Here is a 19988-nt window from a genome sequence, read left to right as displayed (position 1 = left end):
CCCCAAAGCACTTGTCAGGAGTCCATGATTAGCACCACCACCCCATAGTGATAAGATCAGAAACCCAAGGAGCTTAAATTGAGAGGCATTGACTCTCTCTTAACCCTGAGAGGGTTAAGTTTAGCTTCTGGGACCACAGGAAGCCAGTCCACAGAGACTGGAATACAGACTTCCTGCTACCCGGACTCTCTCCTCCCCTCTCCTTTCTACTGGCCTTCCCTCACCTCATTGCCTCTACTTGGAGATGGGTCTTTTCCAGATGGCAGGAAAGATGGAGCCAACAGCTTGACCTTTACATCTTTCCAACTCTGACGTCAGAGGCAAAGCCACCTGCTGTTTAGCACCACACTGAGATTTCTGCAGAAGGACCCTTGTGATCCTGTCTGACCTGCCCACTCTGGCCAATGGCTGTGTTCAGGAATGTGGGTCACATGAACATCAACATCACAAATCCATCGAAGCAATGAAAGACACAAGTGCTTAGAAGAAAGGCATGACAAACCAAAACAGTAGCTGCTCTATGTAAAGCCAGCTGTGCCTAGAATGACCTTTTAAGGTAAGCAATGTGGTCCTGTTACCCTCCCACCTCACCAGTTTAAAGCCGTTCCCCACTGCATTTGGAAGAAAATCCGAGTTAGTTCAGAGTATCAGCATGTAGCTTCTTATGAATTCTTCATGTGCCTTTGCTCCCCAAACAGGTTTCCACCTAGAGGGCACTGCCTTACAGTCACTTACTTTCTTGTCATGAGTACCTCCTCTTCTTTCCCTTGTCCCCCTCTCTTACACACACACACCCCAAAACAAGCAACAGTAAAGCAAACAATAGCAAATAGCTATCGAGTTATCACCACAGTCACGACATGAAATATTTCTACTCTTCTGGAATCTTCTTACCTTCCAGTTCTCTCTCTAACATCCCCCCCAGCATCCTGGCAAGCAAGGATCTCACTTCACCACTCAAATGTAAACTGGTTTGTTTAGTCTTGCTCTGTTGTGCTTTCATAAATAGAAAACATGTTTTGCATATTCAGAGTTTAAAACACAAAAACAAACAAACAAACAAACAAACAAAAAAAAACAGGAAAGGAGCTTGCGAGTGTTAGGAGGATGTGGGCGATGGATGGAAGCCAGGAGTCAGCAGCTGAGACCCAGCTTCTTTGGAATCACAACTGGAAAGTAACACATGACAGGGTTTATTAAAAAAAAAAAAAGTGGGAAGTATTGAAAACAGCAAGCAGCAGTGTGGTCTGAATACAGCTTCTGAAGCTTAAGGTTGGGGTATGAGTCACTGCTAAGGACAGGCAGGGCTTGTGGCCCATGGAAGAGGCAACAGCCAGCCAGCCATATCAGCATCCATGACTCCATCACCTTCTTCCTGCAGAGTCACTTGTTCCTTTTGATGTTGTTATCCTTTGGATCTCGAGTCACATGCTAACGACCTGGGTACTCCTGATGGCATGAGTGGGAGGTGGGAACCTCAGAAGGTGGGTCCTGGTTAGAGAAAGTGGATCAGTGGGGGTGTCCCCTGGAAGCATATACTTTATTTCTCAGCCCCTTTCTCTACCTCTTTTCCTTGGGTTCCTGGCTACCACATAGTGAATGGTTTTGCCTAGGCATGAGTTCCATGATGTTCTACTTCAAACTCAGGAGCTCAAAGTAAATGGGCCAAGTGTCCATGGAAATGCGGGAGACAAAATAAACCTTTCCTCCTTTTAAGTTGTTCATGTCAGGTACTTTGTAACAGAGAAGCTAGCACGTCCATTGGGTTTTGCTTGTTTTGCTATGGTGTTTGTTATTTTATTATTTTTATTCAGGTTTGATTTTGTTTGTTTCTACAATGCTTACATTGTAAGTTTTATAGATTGCTTACCGAGTAACACTGTGACTGTCCTTGAATACTAGTTACTTGAAGTGTAAAACAATCATTTCTTAAAAAAAAAAAAAGAAGCAATTTAAAAGTCTGATTTCTTTTCAAATTGTCTAAAAAGAAAGAATTTGTCTGTTTTAGGAAGACGAGTTGCAAGAAATACCAATACCTTAAGGCTAGCTAGAATGCACTTGAAATTTCAGGTTAGGAACTGAAGAGCCTCAGGATTCAGGCCAGCACTGTGAAGTAACAGTTGTTTGGAGTCAGGTGGCCCTGAGGCAACGGTCCAGACCCCACAGAGGAGCTAGAACCAGGTCATAGAGTAGGCTGTCCCCTCCCTCTGCTCTCTTCCCTCCCGCCTCTATAAAACAGCACAGCCTCTCACGCTGTTTAAACCCTACAGCTACATTTATTTTTTTTTCAGAGCAGGATTTTTTTTTCTCTTGTTTCATTTATGTGTGCAAGGTTCAAACTGGACTCCGAAAACCCAGGAGTACCTGTGCTCTCCTGTAATTCTCCCTGTCCTTTGGTTCAGATTCTCAAGGCTAAGCCAGCTCCACCTATGACCTGGTCCCCTGTCGGGCTGGTTTTCACCCTGGATCCAGCCAGCAGAACACCCTCTCTCAGACTGCCAGTGGTGGCAGCTCTACTAGGTTTTCTTCTACAAAGTCTGTAGTCACAAGGTCCACTTAAAAACCGTAGATGAAAAGGGGTCCTCAGGAAAAACTCTTTGTTTTAGGGACTTCCTTGAAGTTGGAGTAACATTTCCCAAATACTTTATGCAGAATATTATTCTCTGGGAAGAAGCAAAGAAAGAATAGCGTGGGCCCAATGGTTTTGAGAAATGGATGGTTTTACAAACCAACCAGGACTCTCTTCTGAACCCCATAGCATGTTGGTTGACCTTTACATCTCAGTGGAGAGATACGTACATAGGGCTTTGATGACTGAGCCTTTTTATCTGGAATATTTTTCAGGTCTGGAATTTGGTGACACACAGAACAGGAAGCTTGGCTAAGATCGTTTCCATGTCCCTTGCTTCACCTAGAATCCACTGCTGTTTTTCCTAGTCATATTAGCTTAATCAGCTACCAAACGCAGAAGGAATTTGCTTATTCAGCATTCATAAAATTACCCTGTACGAAATGCAAACCCACAGGATTTCAAAAGTGTCACGTGCACAATCAATCGTTGACTCTGCAGCATTTTAAACCTTGCGTGTGCTGCAATAAGAACAAAATAGATCCACCCTGCTCACTCATTTAAAGACAGCGGTTTCCAAGGTTACTTGCTTTTGGTGAAAGCAAGGCAGTTTGGGAGAGAACTCAGAGGAAGATCTCCAGGGGATGCTACCTGGACACTACACATTCTTGTGCTTAAACTGGAGCCATTTTTTATAAAAACTTTGGTATTTTATCTTCTGCCACTTCTTTTTATTATTATTATTATTATTATTATTATTAATTACACTTTATTCATTTTGTATCCCCCCATAAGCCCCTCCCTCCTCCCCTCCCAATTCCACCCTACCTCCCCTTTCTTCATGCGTGCTTCTCCCCACATCCACTGATAGGGGAGGTCCTCCTCTCCTTCCTTCTGATCTTAGTCTATCAGATCTCATCAGGAATGGCTGGATTGTCTTCTTCTGTGGCCTGGTAAGGCTGCTCCCCACTCAGGGGGAGGTGATCAAAGAGCAGGCCAATCAGTTTATGTCAGAGGCAGTCCCTCTTCCCATCACTATGTAAGCCACTTGGACACTAAACTGCCATGGGCTTCATCTGTGCAGGGGTTCTAGGTTATCTCCACGAATAGTCCTTGGTTGGAGTATGAGTCTTTGGGAAGTTCCCTGTGTTCAAATTTTCTTGTTCTGTTGCTCTCCTTGTGGAGTTCCTGTCCTCTCCAGCTCTGCATTTTTAAGTGCATTTTAAATTTGCCTTTAAGTTTTTTAAATTAATGTATGATACTCATATGTTACATCCTGATCACAGTTCTCCCTTACTTCCCCCTGCCTCCCTCTCCCCCAGATCCATTCTTCCTCTACTTATCTTCAAAAAAGAGTAGTCCTCCCATGAGTATCAACCAAACATGGCATAATAAGTTACAATGATAATAGTCACCAACCCTCAAATGAAGGCTGGATGAGACAATCCAGGAGAAGGAAAAAAGGTCCCAAGCACAGCAAAAGAGTCAGAAACACCCCTTACTCTCACTGTTAGGAATCCCAAGGAACATACCATAAGGGCCTAGCGTGGACCCATATAGGGTCCTTGCTTGTTGCTTCAGTCCCTATGAGCCCCTCTGAGCCTGGCTTAGTTGATTCTGTGGGTCATATTCTTGTGGTGAAATTGGAGCCATTTTTAAAAACGCACATTGGGAGGAATGCAGGCTATGGCATTTGCCACTTTAATTTTGCCTCTTCCTATTTGTCATTGTCATTTGTTCTAAGGTCCTCCAAATATATATATATATATATATATTGATTCTCCAAAAGGCGTGTGGCACTCAAATAGACAAATTACTGACACGGAGATTTTGACGTAAATGAAAAGTAAGCAGGGGCTGAGGAGATGGCTCGATAGGTGAAGCGTGTGTTGCGCAGGTAAGCAGACGGACAGGAGCCATCTCCCTGGCTTCACAGGGCTTCTTGTTTGGTGTCAGAACTTCCTCTTACAGAATTTAAAAATCTATCTATCACTAGATAGGATTTCATCCAAAGGAAACCATTTGGTGTTAATGTCAGCCATGCTTCCCAAATGAGGAACTGACCCTGTGCAGAAACTTGACAATGATTAGCCCAGCCCTAAGCCACTGTCTTCTGAGAAGTGGGTAGATGGACACTAAATACTTGTTCATGTAGTGGTGATGATACCGGGGCCCTCGTGAAGGTTTCGCTACAGCCATCAGAAAGCACAAAGGCTAATGTAAGGTTTGCAGTTGTGGGTTCCAACACCAGGAAGTCTATGTCCGCCTTTAGCGGCTTCCTGCTCTCACCTGCATGTCTCGTGTTGGCCCTGCTTTCCCCAGGATGGATCCTGAAGCTGCCCAGCTGGAAAAGCAGCACGTTCACGATGTGTATGAGAGTACTGCCCCCTACTTCAGTGACCTGCAAAGCAAAGCCTGGCCACGCGTTCGCCAGTTCCTGCAGGGCCAGAAGCCAGGCAGCCTCATCGCCGACATTGGTAACACAGACTTTTTGTTTTGCCGTGTGTGGTCTAATGTGTACCCAGACACATCTATCGTTTCCATTCATATCCCATTTTCATTCTATTAAGACGCCCAATGTTGTGCTAGGAGCACGGTAGTCTCTAGAAGTCTTCCTAATGCTGAGACCCTTCATTACCTACAGTTACTCATGTCATGGTGACCCCAAACCACAAAATTATTTTTATTTTTGCTACTGAAGAACTTTAATGGTGCTAATGTTCTGATTCATAAAGGTAAATATCTGATACACAGGATATCTGATATGCGACCTACAGATTGAGAACCAGTGGTTTAGAGTATTCACTTTATAGCAAAAAAAAAAAAAAATCATATAATCAAAGTAGCAAAGCAGAAAACATCTTCCAGCATATATTTAGAGAAAGCAATGATCCATTCTGGGCCTTTACTCACATCCTCCATCAAAACCAACCTGTCGCAGATGGAATAAAATAAGGATAAAAATGATGCGACCTAAGCAGTTTTCAATTTAGAGACTTTCACATTTGCAAGACGTGCTTTGCACACTTGGCTCATGTCGAGAGGTTCCACCTACTTCTACATAAGAGCCAGACTTGTGAGATTATGAACAAAGTCTTATACCTTTGCATTATTCTGATGGGTCTCTCCTCCCCTTACTTGTAGGTACCCTACTGTGGGCGCTTGTCTTTAATTAGGCAGTCCTTCCACAGCCACAGGTTTATCTGGAGAACTTAAGCTCAGCATCTTTCTGAACTGAGAAGTAGGAAACCACACTTAGTTTAAAACTAAGGCTTAAGGTGTGGTTGAGTTCCCCCTTCCCACTAACTCTGCTTTCCAAGAATCACAAGCTTGCTGTGCCCAGGAGAACCTGAAGTCTATAGTCACTCACCCTTAGCCTAAGTTGACATCACTCTTAATACTGACAAGAATGACTGCTGTGTGTGCAGAGCATATGGCAGAAGATAGGAACAGTTAGTCCAGAGTTTAGGAAGAGGAACATACTGTGCTGCTGGGAGTCTGAAAACTATCTCTAGCATGTCAGTTTTTTAAAAATAAATATGGTTACCTGGGGCTTGGGGACATGGTTCAAGGGTAGCATGTGTGCTATCCCACTACCACAAAAAAATGGGGAGAAAGCAACTCACTGAGAATACAGTGAGTTGAGAGCTTCTACTGTCCACCATCCACAGAAAGCACAGGGCTTTCATATGGGTGGAGAGAAAAGGGTCAATCCACTAAGGAGGTTTGGGATAGCAGCCAATATAATAAGAGGGTGCTTCCCTAACATCTTGTGCCAAAACAAATTCCAAAATGAGGCAATGGTGTAGGTGTAAGAAAATGAAATTATTGAAGGAAAATAAAACTGTTTTTAAAATAGTCCTGAGACAAAAGGCCTTTATGTCTTAATGCCTCTCTTGTTCTTGCTTGTTTGTTTTTTTGTTTTTTTTTTTAAAAAGGCTATAAAGGAAATGAATTGATTGTCCTCATTTGTGCTGTGTTCTAAATGTATCACGAACACTGGACTTGTGAATACCGACTCACTGTCCTGAGGAGACAGCTGGGAAAAGTTCAGATACGCACTGATCACACATTTCTGTCAGTTTACCTTGTTTCTTCGTATTTCTGTTTAAGGGTTCCTTATTCACGGTGTATCTCTGATTTGTTAACATTGAAATCTCAGTCAGTACATACACTCCTGCTTGAACAAAGCACTGCCTCACCTGTTCTGCCCACAGGCACTGTAGCCTTCTATCAGGGAACCCAAGGAGGCTTCAGGGAGGAGGGGCGCATTAAAAAAATAAAATAAAGAGAAAAGCAAAAACACAAGAACTTAATGAAATGCAAAAACTTAATGAAATAAATGGTGAGAAAGGCACTCATGTAGTGTTAGCTTACAAAGAGTCCGCTTAGTCAAGAGCGGAAGAAGAGAGTTTACTCACTTTGTTAGGATGGGAATGTGGGAGACACCAGGTTCCAGCAGCTGTGAGCATGCACTCTGAGGTTTGATAAAAGCGTAGCCCGTGTTACTAACACTGTGAGGAAGTCATTGGATGGACCTCTGTTTGCCAGGGCTGGTGACCCATAATGTAAGAGTTTACAGAAAAGGAATTAGACACACTCTGACTCTGGGCAGTTTAGTGGGAGAGGGGGAGATATGCTTATATAAACCTGTACAAAGCTGGTGGGCTTCATCCTAGAAAACCGCAGTTGGCACAGGTGGTGAGGTCAGCATGAACCTGGGTGGGTACCAGACAGTCTGGTTCAAAAGTTCATCTGCGATGAGCCCGGCTCAGCAGGGCCTGGCAACTGACTTTAAGTGTCCAGAAGCTGTTACTCCACTTTGATTTCCTTTCCCTGACAGCCATACGAGACATGCAACTACTTCGACCTGTTCAGTGTACATACCAGAATAACCACGCAAGGGGTGTGAGTGCTGACCTTAGGGGTTTGAACGAGGTTTATCAGAAAAAGGAACAGCTGTCATGGTATAATAAGCCCGCAATGTAGAAAGTCTGTATTGACCACTTTGATCCTATAAACATTTAGAACTGTTTTAAGATAAAAGTGCAGGTGAATATGTAAAGCCTAAAATTCGAAAGAGCAAACCAAGTAATACGTCTGCTATATTTCTCGTAGAAAACCACATGTGCGGTGTAGGGATGCTAGTGAAAATTCAAAAGCGAATTGCCGGGATACAGAGGGAGGATGCTAACGTGACACTTAATGTGATCCTGTCCGCAACCAGAGTAGAAAAGAAAAAAAGTAAGGACAACTTACTTTAGGGAACATTTTTCAAAAAAGCCCCAAATCCTATCTTTTGGGACAAGGTGTATGAACACACACACACACACACACACACACACACACACACAACATTATGCTTAATGAAATAAGCCAGACAGAGAAAAACAAAGGTCACAGACCCCGGTGAGCTGTGAGACCTAAAATAGTTGAGCTCACAGAAACGGGCCCAACAGCACATGATGAAAAGATGTAAACAAATGATTGCATGAAGTTGGAGAATTCAGCTGTGCTTCAAAATCTTTTGGCAGATGACCCGCACGCAGGTTTTTGTTACAAAGCTATGGAAGGATGTGCAATGAGAGAAGCCACTCCAGCATATCCAACCTCCGGACACCCAGTGACCCACACAAGGGACAGTACTTCCAACTAGCTCACTATGCAACCTTGAGCTACTTTGTGTGACTCTAAGAGCCATGTGCCTCTGTACGCATGGGGCTGGATTTCGCCTTCGTGGTTACACAGATATAGCATCTAATCTCACATCCAGCCTTTGTCACTTTCCAAATATTGCGTATCCATCTAGGTGAGTTGCCCAGGGTTAAAAGCTGCATAGTATCCAGGCTGATGGTACCGCATTACCAGACAATTTCCCCCTGTGTTTTGGTACCATAAATTACAAGATGAACGGTACTCTTTGACTCCCTCTGTACAAATCACTAACTATATCTGTAGTAAATATGTTTTTACCCATTTGGATCCTTTGACTCCTATATAATTTATGTATATAAACAAATCAGTAAGCAGTAATGCTTTGATTAGAAAAATGAAGGGTGTATTTTAAAATAAAATTGAAATTTAAGAAGAGATAATACTATTCTAAACAGAAAAGATGTCCTCCACTGTGCTGGATTTAGCCAATCAATGGGAAGACTGCTTGGGGAGAGCTGCATTACTAACCAGGTAGCTTAAAAGATGGGCACTTTCTCCAGAACTAGGCCTCCCAGCTAGGGGTTGTAGGCACAAGGCTTTTAAAAGATCTTTGAAGAAGCCATATCAGCAAGGCCGGCACTGAAATAGCCATAATTCTGGGGTGGTCTGTTTTGTTTTTTTTTGTTTTTTGTTTTTTGGTTTTTTTTTTGTTTTTTTTTTTTTTCTGATACATGGCTGCTGTTATCTGCAGATCACTGAGTGTACTGGGCTCTGAAAATCTAAATAAAAGTTTTTAATTAGATAGCCATGACTCATCTTCTATTTTAATTTTCCCCCCTGGGAATAGCTAATTCTGCAGCTAATGGTTAGGATTATATGGGTAAGGTGTATGTTGGATCTGAATGAAAACACCATGAAAAATATCACTTTGTATATGTCCTAATACAAATTAAAATCAGGTTGGTTCTTGGAATATAGAAAGTGTGTCTCTCCTGGTCTCTCTCTCTCTCTCTCTCTCTCTCTCTCTCTCTCTCACACACACACACACACACACACACACACACACACACACTCAAAGGAAGAAAGAAAATGGATGCTTTTACAGCAAGGTGGAAGAAGACAGAGAAAAACTGCTTTCACATCTCTTGTTTTATATCATCCAGAGAAATGATGTATGATAGCTATAGTTATGGCTTGAATGGTTGAGTTTATTAAGCCTGTAGGAAGCAAAAGTACAGGGACAAATAACAAGCCGTAGCTAGACAGAAAAGGAAAGCACATAGAAACATCATCAAATTACGTTTACAACATCCAGCAGAGAGGCTGGGATGGAAGAATGTCTCACTGTATAGCCCACATTGACCTGAAGGTGCCAATGTCCTGCCTCAACTGAGATTACAAGTGTCTGCTCTCATACCATACAGAAACCTGAAGGACAGAGATTAAAGGAACATGGAGAATAGCATACATGATAAGACCTTCTGTGATTCAACAGCAGAAACACTGGGACATACCTTGAAAGCCCTGTCCCCGACCCATGTGGCCATGGCAGTTTTTCAAAGATGGGCTGGTCCACTTTACATCTATTGCATGCAGCATGGAGGGCAGTGTGTGGATTGAAGTTGTTACCCAGATGAGTTCTTAGAGTAAGAGAAAGACCAGAACTCTTCATAAGTAACTCTAGAAACACCAGCCCTAATAGCACTGAAAATGATACTTTTCTGTTCATAATAGAACAAATAATTTTTTTAATAATTAAGACTCCTCTTGACTTTTATCTGTCAGTGTTCTCAGTTTCTTTGGCAATAATTCTCTAAAGACTGATCCTTGGCAATAAAATTTGATAAAATAAAAGTTATGAATACTATCCTCATATGGCCTACACCATGCTTGGCTAATGAAAGATTCAACTCTGGACTCAATAAATGAATTTAAAATTGTGCATATCATTTGTCTTTTTCAAAGGAAAAAATAAAGAAAAAAACTTTTTTAGGTGAGATATTAACAACTGATTTTTTTAAATGTCTGGAGATGTAGCTCAGTGGCAGAGCCCTAGTCTAGCATCATGGGGCCCTGGGTTCAATTCCAAGCACAAAAAGAAATTAGGTTTGTTTTTTTTCTAGAAACATTAGGAAAATAATCATTTTGTTATTTTCAGTAAATATTCACCCATCGTGACCCAAAAGATTCTGATGAATTGGAGCCATGCTCTGTTCATCTTCTGTAGTCACTTTGTGGGACAGAGCACAAAACTGGGACGAATGTGAGCATCCAGACCACGGTCTGCTGTCTCTCCGCAGTGCCTGGTTAGGAATGAGGCTTCGAAAGGAAACATGATTGCTATGGACTGGAGCTTACTGTGGTATCGTGAACAATCTGGGTACATCTGAGATTTTGGGAAGAACTGGCTTGATGATGGACTTGACTTCCTGGTTACGGGAAAGTCTTCAGAGTGTGGACTTAGAAAGGACCAATTGCATATGTTTGGAGGTTCTGTTCAAAGTGATGCCATTAGAAATGAACATAGGATGAGCTGAGAGAGCTGGTCACTAAGAGAAAACAAAACAAAACAAAACAAAAAAACCTGTGCCTCTTTGCTATCAAAGGTTTCCTGAATAGCCCCCACCATCTGTCACAATTTATGAACAAGTTCTCAGCAGAACCCTTGAAAAGAATTTTTTCCTGTTTTTTAATAAACGTATCTCCCAAGCCAGTAAGAGGAGAAATGAATTTTCAAGAGACTTATTAAAAATAGGGCAATCATCCTTGACACATACACAGGACTTCAACTTTGAAACACCATGTGATTAATATTTTCCCTGTGACTGTCCTCAAACAGCTGGGGCTTTTATTCATAGGAACAGTGACTGTGACATCTAAAATGAGTATCTAATCTCAGACATTTATATTGAAATAACACTGGAAAACTAATTTTTTTGTTCCGCTTCCCTCCATTGTCACAGCTGGCAGCAAGGCACCTTCACTTTGTTTTTCTTGTCTCATCATTTTGAAAACAGTATATTAAGGAGGAGTTATTACAGGCTGCCCCAGACTTATTATTCAGAAGCAGCAAAGTCTACATTTAAATAGTGATTGATATTTTTGTGCCACAGAAACAAATTTCTAAGTAGGAAATGCCAGTGGATAGAAAATCAGTTCCACTCTCCTCTGGAAAGGACCTAGATTAGATGTTTGAGACTGAAGAGCATAGTAGGAGCCAGGAGCAGTGGCATGTGCCTGGCTTGCCAACTTCTTGGAAGACTGAACTGGGAAAACTCACTTGAACTCGGGAGTTCAGCCTGGGCAGTACAGCAAGGTCCAATTTCAAAACAAAACAGCAACAAAAAACTCTGATGGCAGATGCTAGATGGTAGAAGGTGTTTCTTTCAGGACAGTTAGTCATTCAGGTTACTCTCCATCATACTATAAGATTTGATTGACCTCAGTGTTTACACTGTGTACTTGGACCTCTGCCAGTAGGAAATGAATGCCAAAAATGGTCTGTTTGTTGTTTTCTTCTTCAGACTCATTGCTAGAGCTATAGCCTGAGCTAACAGAGATGCCTTGCACCTGCCGTTAACCTGAGAGTGTGCAAGAGGTTACTTATTTTTTTCAGTCAATTTGTGTTTTTAAAACCACATTTTATCATATAGAGTATTCTATTGCTAGACATTGAAAAGTTGTCAGCAATGGTTTGTTTAACAGATAAGACCCGCTGGATGACACAGCATGCACGCATAAAGTGAAATGTGTACATCAGCATAAAGATACCAACCCCTCACTGTCGGCCTCAGTTTTCGGATGTTGGAGATTTTATTTCCTAGTGACAGGCCAGCTCATGACACTGGCTCAGACTGATGTACTGAACCACACAGGCACTGCCTCAATAAATATTATATATATATATATAAAATGTTTTCTTTGCATACCCTGACTCTCTTCTGTTCTGAATGAAACTATGTAAGTATACTCTGAAGTGTTGTGTCTCGGTCATTTGATATAAAGTTTATTTAACCATTATAGGACAAGTCAACTTGAATGTCCAGTAAGAACAGCATGTAACACGGGTTTTTCTCTTACAGGTTGTGGAACTGGAAAGTATCTTAAAGTGAATAGCCAAGTACATACCCTGGGCTGTGACTACTGTGGGCCTCTGGTAGAGATTGCCCGGAATAGAGGGTGTGAAGTCATGGTATGTGACAACCTTAATCTCCCCTTTAGGGACCAGGGCTTCGATGCTATCATCTCCATAGGAGGTAAGGCAGCCAGGCCACAATCACACTTTGCCATGAAAAACCAGAGTCAGGCCACTCAACGACTCAATGCCCATTCTGAGTAGAGGTCTATGCAATGCATTTTGTCTAAATTTAAAATATGTCTGCTCTACTGCATGATTTATTTGACTCTTGCCTAATACATTTATGGTATATATGCTGTTTTAGCTTTAAACCTTCAGGCTACTACTGCATTGTTTTTGATGATTTGTTCCCATGTGTTTAACTATGTGCAAGAAGAATGTTAGGGCTCTTATTGATTGAAAATACACTTTACTATGTTGATATCAGGCCAGATTCTCCTGACACAAAGTAGATTTTTTTTCAGGAGTCATGTTACTGGAAACAGACCACTGCAGTGCCCTCGCTAACAGAAAGTTCTAGAACGAATGTATCAGACATCCCCTGGATAAATGTGCCATTCACTGGTTCTCAAGTTTCTGGAAAAGACGGGCCCTACCTGGCCCTAGATTTCATTGTTTTATCATATCTTTCTGTTTCTAGTTCTGGAAGTTTTTGATGAGTCTAGGGATTTTTTTTTCCTCACATTTCACATGTAAACTCAATGCCAAAAACAGACAAAATAACAACAGCAGCAAAATCCACGCCTGCAACATGCACCCTTATATGAGCCTTAGCTCATTTCCCCCAATACTCTTTACCTCCAGTACATCGGTTGTACTTAAATGTGCTGGGGAGCCCTGTAATAAGGGAATTCTCCAGCCAGCTGTGGTGGCGCACACCTTTATTCTCAGCATTTGGGAGACAGAAGCAGGTGGATCTCTGTGAGTTGAGGCCAGCCTGGCCTCCACAGTGAGTTCTAGGACATGCAAGACACCATAGTAATCAAAAATCCAAAATTAAAAATAAAGGACTTATCTGGTAAGTTCTTTATAGTGGTAAAATCTTTTGCAAAGCAAATCACTTGATTAAACACTTTTTTTTTTTTTAATTAGCCGGAAGGCCTTCACCTATGCTGACCCATTGGTTTAGGGAATTACTATCCTCTGGAAACATGAGCCAAATAAATTTCCATTGCTTATAGCTTACCTAGTCTTTGGCATTCTGTTATAGTAGCAGAAATACTCTAACATACTCTGTTATGATCTTCTAATTGATAATGCTCCCTTGGTGGACACAGTGGCACATATCTATCATCCCAGCCCTGTGCAGGCTGAGGCAGGAGGATCATGACTTTGACACAGAGAGGTGTTCACCCAAAATAAATAAACCAAAACAAAAATGCCCCTTTAAGTGGAAAAAAACAATACTTTTTGGAACTATAAGGTAATGAGATTAGGTCATTTTCAGTCATATTTCACATTTAGAATACCATTACCAGAAATTTCACGACTCACCCTCACATTCATATGTATTTATTCCCTATTTTGAATTGCATAGTTTGGTATTTCATGATGATCTTGACATGAGGACATTTTTTTTCTTCTTTAATGTCTTCCATTTTGGAGTCTCTTAATAACAGAGAGAACTGTCATACTTGGGTATACACTTATCACGCTTCCCTGGCAGATTCAAAAAAGAAACATTCTTGCTGCCCTTAGAGCAGTTTGGCAAATAGTCCAGACCAATCTAGCCATGTAAACTGGTGTAAATCCACCGCCCACTTGACAGCAGAGGCTCTGAAGTGTGGCTCTATCGCTCCCAGCCCCCATCCTCCAAGGAACACGGAGCAACGACAGGCGACGTTTTGGGGGAATCACACATATGCTATTGTCATCTAGTGGGTGGCTCCCCGACAAAAGGAACCATCTAGCTCCAAACGTCAGTGATACCGGTGTTTAAAAAAAAAAAAAAAAAAACGCTTTTTTGCTAAACCCGGAAGTCCTGAGCGCTTTCCAAGACCCACGCACTTGGGAAGTTTAAGAACAGTAAGTCATAAAATATAAGCTATGACAGGGTGTTAAAGCAAATCTGCTGTCACCATTGGGTTCTGTAATCCACGAGTTGGATTTCAGTTACTTTTTTTTTTTTTTTAGTCTCTCCCCCCAGAATATTGCTATGATATATGCAGTGTACATATGGAGCGCATACATGTAAGCTGTGATTTTGATTCACAAAACAAAAAATATTCTTTTAATTTTCTAAAATTCCAGCACAGTTTCTCAGCAGTGACATGTCAGATAGCCCTCCCTATGATGACGCTCATGGCGCTTCCAAACAGAACGTGTGTACGTGTGTACATGTGGCGTGTTTGACATGTGTGGGGGAATGTTCCTCTGCAAGCTTCTTTTTCCTCCAGAACATTTGGCTTGGGGCTGGAGAGATGGCTCCGCTCTTAAGAGCACTTGATACTCTTGCAGAGGACCTGCAAGAGTTGGGTTGGGTTGGGTTCCCAGAACCCAGGTTGGGTGGGTCAAAACCGCCTACACCAAGCCCAGAGGATCCAACACTCTTCTTAGCCTCCCTAGGCACCTGAGTACACCTGGCGTTGGCTCACGCAGACACAGATACATATGCATAAATAAGAATTAAAAAAAAAAACTTGCTTTAAAAGTTTGTTACTTACTACTTGTTAAATATATTTAAAACATGAGTCTGATTTTCTGCATAAAAATTATAATCAAAAATTGATTACTCTCTATTGCATGTAAAGAGTCCTGCTTTGATGGGTTCTCTTGGGCTTTGGGCTTTACAAGATCAACGCAGTGAGCTGTCATGAGCCACAGAAGCTCTGGTCTGTCGAGTCTGTCGATACTGCATGGCGGCTCCCAACTGTAACCCCCGGTTCCAAGGGATCCAACACCCTCTCCTGACCTCTGTATGAATGTGGTGTACATACAAACATGCAGACAAAACATCCACTCACATATACATATGTACATATATGCATACATGAAAAGATAGAAAATAATGCAAATTGTACTGCTGAGTGAGCTCTCTCTCTGAAAACTTACCTGTATCAGAATTCCCTTTAGATATTTAAGGCATCTCTGTGGCAGGTAAACCCTAGAGGTCATTACTTCAAAATCATCACCAACAGCTAAATGATGTGAGCATGAAGAGGGACAGTTTCAGCTGCTTTCCGCCAGCCGCTGCCCGCACGGAGCTGGAGTCTCTCAGCTTAGAACCAGTCTCTTCCCTGATCCATGCGGATGCTCCTGTTTCAAAGACTAAAAAATGTTTCCCCTTAACACAGTGCTGTGATTAAACCCCTCCAGGACCTAAAAGAATAGCACTTTCTACATATATCTTTGGTGGAAATATACTGAATAAAATTGGGGTGCAATCTGGGCATGGTGGTGCACGCCTTTAAACCCAGCGCTCAGGAGACAGAGGCAGTTGGATCTCTTTGTGTTCAAGACTAGCCTGGTCTACAAACAGAATACAGGACAGACAAGGCCACACAGGGAAACCCTGTCTTGAAAAAACACAAACAAAAACACAAAACCATGTTCCGTCCCCCGGGTTCCTTAATTACCTGACAAAGCAGAGTAATTCTTACTGCTTATAATATGCACCCGCATATCACACATATATGTAAGGAAAAGATGGATTTTAACTTAGAAAATACTCACATCTCCCTTTGGCTTTTCAGAGATTGAAAGTAAAATGATACCTTACAAATCTTTTTTTTTTTTTTTGAGATAGTACACAGTTATTGTACTATCTTTAAGAAATGCTCAATGAGTATTTTAACTTGTGTTTAGCTAGCTTCTCTTTGCTCTTCCCTTTCCTATATCTTATTTGTTTTCTTACTCTCACTGGCATTGGTGGCTCCTGGTGCTCATCCTTTGTTTCTATAGAAATACCGGCTAATTAGTAAATCAATGAATTATTTCATAGACCCCATCAGTGAACTCTACCTCACTCATGTCCCATCCATACTCAGTAATTCACATTGGTTAGCCTTGTTTGTCCAGTTACCAAATTCCACAGGTTTGGGGGCCACAGAGAGCTTGCATGGTATCGCCAGATTTGTTGTTGTTGTTGTTGGAACTGAAGAAACTTAAAATCAATAGAATGTCCCAAGCCCAAAACTGTGTCTCTGTAAAAGCCAGCCCCATGTTGTTCCTCCAGTTTAACCCAACAGGGCTCGCTCTAGGTCAGAACTGCATCGTTGTTCTGTGAAAACATCATCAGTGTGTTGATGCGCATGACGTATGCACAATGAGATCTAAATTTTGTTTTGTTTTTCTTTTGCCTTTTCAGTCATACATCATTTTTCTACAAAACAAAGAAGAATTAGAGCCATAAAGGAAATGGCCAGGATCTTAGCTCCCGGAGGCCAGCTGATGATTTACGTTTGGGCAATGGAACAGAAGAACCGACGCTTCGAGAAGCAGGATGTGCTTGTGCCGTGGAACAGGGCACTCTGTTCCCGTCTGCTCTCGGAGTCCCACCAATCCTGGGGCCATCAGTGTGAGCATCCCACGAGCCATGGCTCCTGGGGCCGCGGCTCCGCGTGCGGCTGCGCAGTGTGTTTTAAGGGCAGATGTGATTCCAAGCGGTCCCACAGCATGGACTACGGGCCTGCGGTGGCCAGAACCTGCTGTGAGGCTATGTCGAAGGAAGGCGAGGAAGAGAATGGATTATATAACAATTTTGGAAAATCGTTTCGCTCCTGGTTTTTCTCCAGGTCTTTGGATGAATCAACCCTAAGGAAGCAAATTGAGAGAGCCAGGCCAGTGAAAAGCCCAGAGGCTTGGGCCAATAGCACAGTGTCCCGCCAGCCTTCAAGACACCCCAGTTTAGACCTGCACCCTCAGGAGCAGTTTCCAACAAAAGAAACGAACTTAGATGAGGTATTTGTAGACACATCTTCTCAAACACACTTGGGCTGGCTAGGCGCACCGGGAACTTCACAGAACTTTAGTGGACACGAGGCAGGAGAGGGCAGCAGGGAGCAGAGGGGCGATTTTCTGGACATCACTGATATCAGGAATGGTATGGTTGCTAACGTCAGTGACCCTTCTTCCAGAAAAACGTTAAGGAGGGTTTCTGCATTCGACTCTACGGATTCCAACCCAGAGACCCCAAGCTCTGAGGAGGAGCAGCGGGATGCCCCAGATTCCACAGCCTTCATGCGCTACTACCACGTGTTCCGGGAAGGCGAGCTGTCCAGCCTGCTGCAGGAGAGTGTGTCCGAGCTGCAGGTTCTGAGCTCCGGCAATGACCATGGCAACTGGTGCGTCATCGCTGAGAAAAAGAGGAGCTGGGATTAGCTGCCTGACTGGGATTAACGACATCCGTCCCTCGGGAGCACAGGCTTGCCCGTCATCGGTTCACTGAGGCTGATGCGGGCACCCGAGTCACCATCCTGTTTCACTGTTGTCAAACGCAGGCACGAGTTGGTCCTTGGCCACTTTGACCTGATCCTCCCAATTGTTGACCAAGCGCTGAGCCGGGTACTCCCTGCATCCGCCACAGGTTGTGCCTGCTGAAATCTCAGTAAAAGGAGCTGAGGAAGCAATAAAAAAAAAATGAACTTCGCTGCAGGATTGACGTTATTCTTCTCAGAGATGAAAATATAATAATACCCGTATGTCAAGTGTCAGTATTATCTTTTGGCTTTTAACCAGTCTGCTGTTAAACATACCCTTTTAAGAAGCAGTATTTTTTTTTTTTAATAAAATACGTTGGCCCTCAGGAAGTTATGTGGATATCTACGGAAGGTAGCAAGGACACCTATTTTATTGCTGGGTGTGTATTTGTTGAGGGTTGCTGTGGGGGTGTCTTGTTTCCAGGCTTTGTTTCTAACTACTTCAAGCCTTCACAGAAATTCATTTGATGCAGAGAAACAAGAAGTATTGCCCCGACTCTCTACATGACATGCAAGCGTCCTTCAGGATGATTACTGTAAATAATACTCTCTTCAGTGCTGCTCTGAAGTTTGTTAAAGGCACTGTTAGCAGAGGGTGTAAGTTTAGTGTTAGAGCAGGCAGCTCGAAGGTCTAAGAACCAGCATCCACCCACAGCACCAAAGACAGAAGAAAAAGAATAACAACACGGTTAGCATGCAGAGAGCATTGCAGGGGCAGAAGGTGGTATATCCTCTTGTGACATTTTCCCCAAAGGTATTAGAAGCAGAAATATCCTACCGAGATAGTGTCAAAATCAACCGAAGAGTTTTCAACTAGGAAATGCTTGAGTTATCTGAGAATCTGACTGGAGAAATTTTTCCTTGCCTGTAAGGACATACCTGAAAAGCGCCACATGTTTAGCCGTGGTGGACATATAACTGTTGGGATTTGTTGTCGCATGCTAGGTCTCCTAACCTCTTGAAGGTGACACATTAGATCCTTATATCAATGATCTGGACAGAATCAAACCTTAGTCACAGGTTGAGTTTCTGGTAGTCTGTAATGCTGTGCTTAGACTGAGCACGGTAAGATCAATGCTTTTTTGTAGATTTAAGGATGGGTCCGTTTAATTCTGTGCCATGGATCCTGAGGAACAATTATGACAGAACTAAAGACTGGACTCAGGAGAAACAAAAATAGGTTGGCCAAGGAATATGGTTCCAGATAATTCTTTAATAAGCAGAAAATCAAATAGTCATTGTACTTTCTGGACCAACCTAATGATGGAGATTAAATTAAAATCCAATCTTCATTTTATTTTTTTTCCACTACAAAATTAACAAAAACTGAAATGGATCATATTTATTTGGTGTTTACTCTCTTCAGTGACGTGGCTTGAACTTAACAGAATGAAGCTACTTTTGAAGAAAATCCAAAGATGGTTTTAAAAACCCTATCAGATAATCACTGAGACTCTCCGCCTCAGAGGCTGGTCCCCGCGCTCATGCTGTGGAAGTGGTACTTGTGACTTGTACTTTTCAGTGCATGTTTTGAACAGGGAGCATTGGAAATAGATAAAGGGGGTGAAGTACAAACTGAAATTTAAGGGTATGTGCCTTCCTTTTTTTATTTTCAAATTAAGACATTAAACTGTAAGCACAGGTGTCTTCCTGGGAGATACAGTGACCCGGAACTAGCAGTGACGAGCCCCTTATTGTGGTTTCCCTTCTCTGAGGTCTACTGTCACTGGCCTCGCTTGGCTTTGCCGCTAGACATAAGAGTTTGACCTTGCCCCTTTCTGGTTCGAACATGCTACTTAAAGGTCGTTACATGGAACTCAATTCATTAGGCTGGGATGGGATGGCTTGCCTGCTAAACGTGTCTGAGAGAGATCATAAAATAAATATGCACCCTACTTTGTATTACAAAAGCCTTTGGAATGGTTATTGGAAGAGAGAGATTTCCATACAGCGTTGGCGGAGCTGTGAACACTGTGAGAAGTCTCACTCTGTAGAGCGTAGGAATTCTATGCATCCAGACGTTATATTGTATATTCAGCAAGACCCGTGACTGGTAACTTCTCTTTGGGGTATTCTCGTGGAAAGCACTCTTACATTCAACTTTTACCTTTCGATGATAAAAGCCATTGAAAACCAATGTAAATACGTTGATCGTTTAAAAGCTTGCTCATCTTTAGGGCTGTACTCAGAAGGAAACACAAGTCATAAA

General features: G+C 42.4%; 1 protein-coding gene across 7 annotated transcripts in view; it reads left to right on the top strand.

Annotated features, from left to right (window-relative positions):
- The window catches only part of Trmt9b (tRNA methyltransferase 9B (putative)), a 49285-nt gene extending 29604 nt beyond the window's left edge, over positions 1-19681 (top strand). For 3 of the 7 annotated variants that reach the window (XM_055593376.1, XM_055593378.1, XM_055593379.1), the window contains 3 exons: positions 4892-5046; positions 12307-12480; positions 16669-19681. In XM_055593376.1, the coding sequence (XP_055449351.1) occupies positions 4893-5046; positions 12307-12480; positions 16669-17681 (1341 nt within the window). In that variant the 5' untranslated portion in view covers position 4892 and the 3' untranslated portion in view covers positions 17682-19681. Of the gene's footprint in view, positions 1-259; positions 557-1277; positions 1485-4891; positions 5047-8296; positions 8379-12306; positions 12481-16668 lie in introns of those variants that run through there. The other 4 variants (XM_055593380.1, XM_055593377.1, XM_055593381.1 and 1 more) reach the window with 4 other exon arrangements.
- Positions 19682-19988: the final 307 nt, after the last annotated feature.

The sequence above is a fragment of the Psammomys obesus genome, unplaced genomic scaffold, assembly GCF_907164565.1.
Source record: "Psammomys obesus unplaced genomic scaffold, mPsaObe1.curated_primary_1811, whole genome shotgun sequence".
In the NCBI taxonomy this organism is placed as follows: Eukaryota; Metazoa; Chordata; class Mammalia; order Rodentia; family Muridae; genus Psammomys; species Psammomys obesus.
This window is presented reverse-complemented; position numbering and strand designations above follow the sequence as displayed.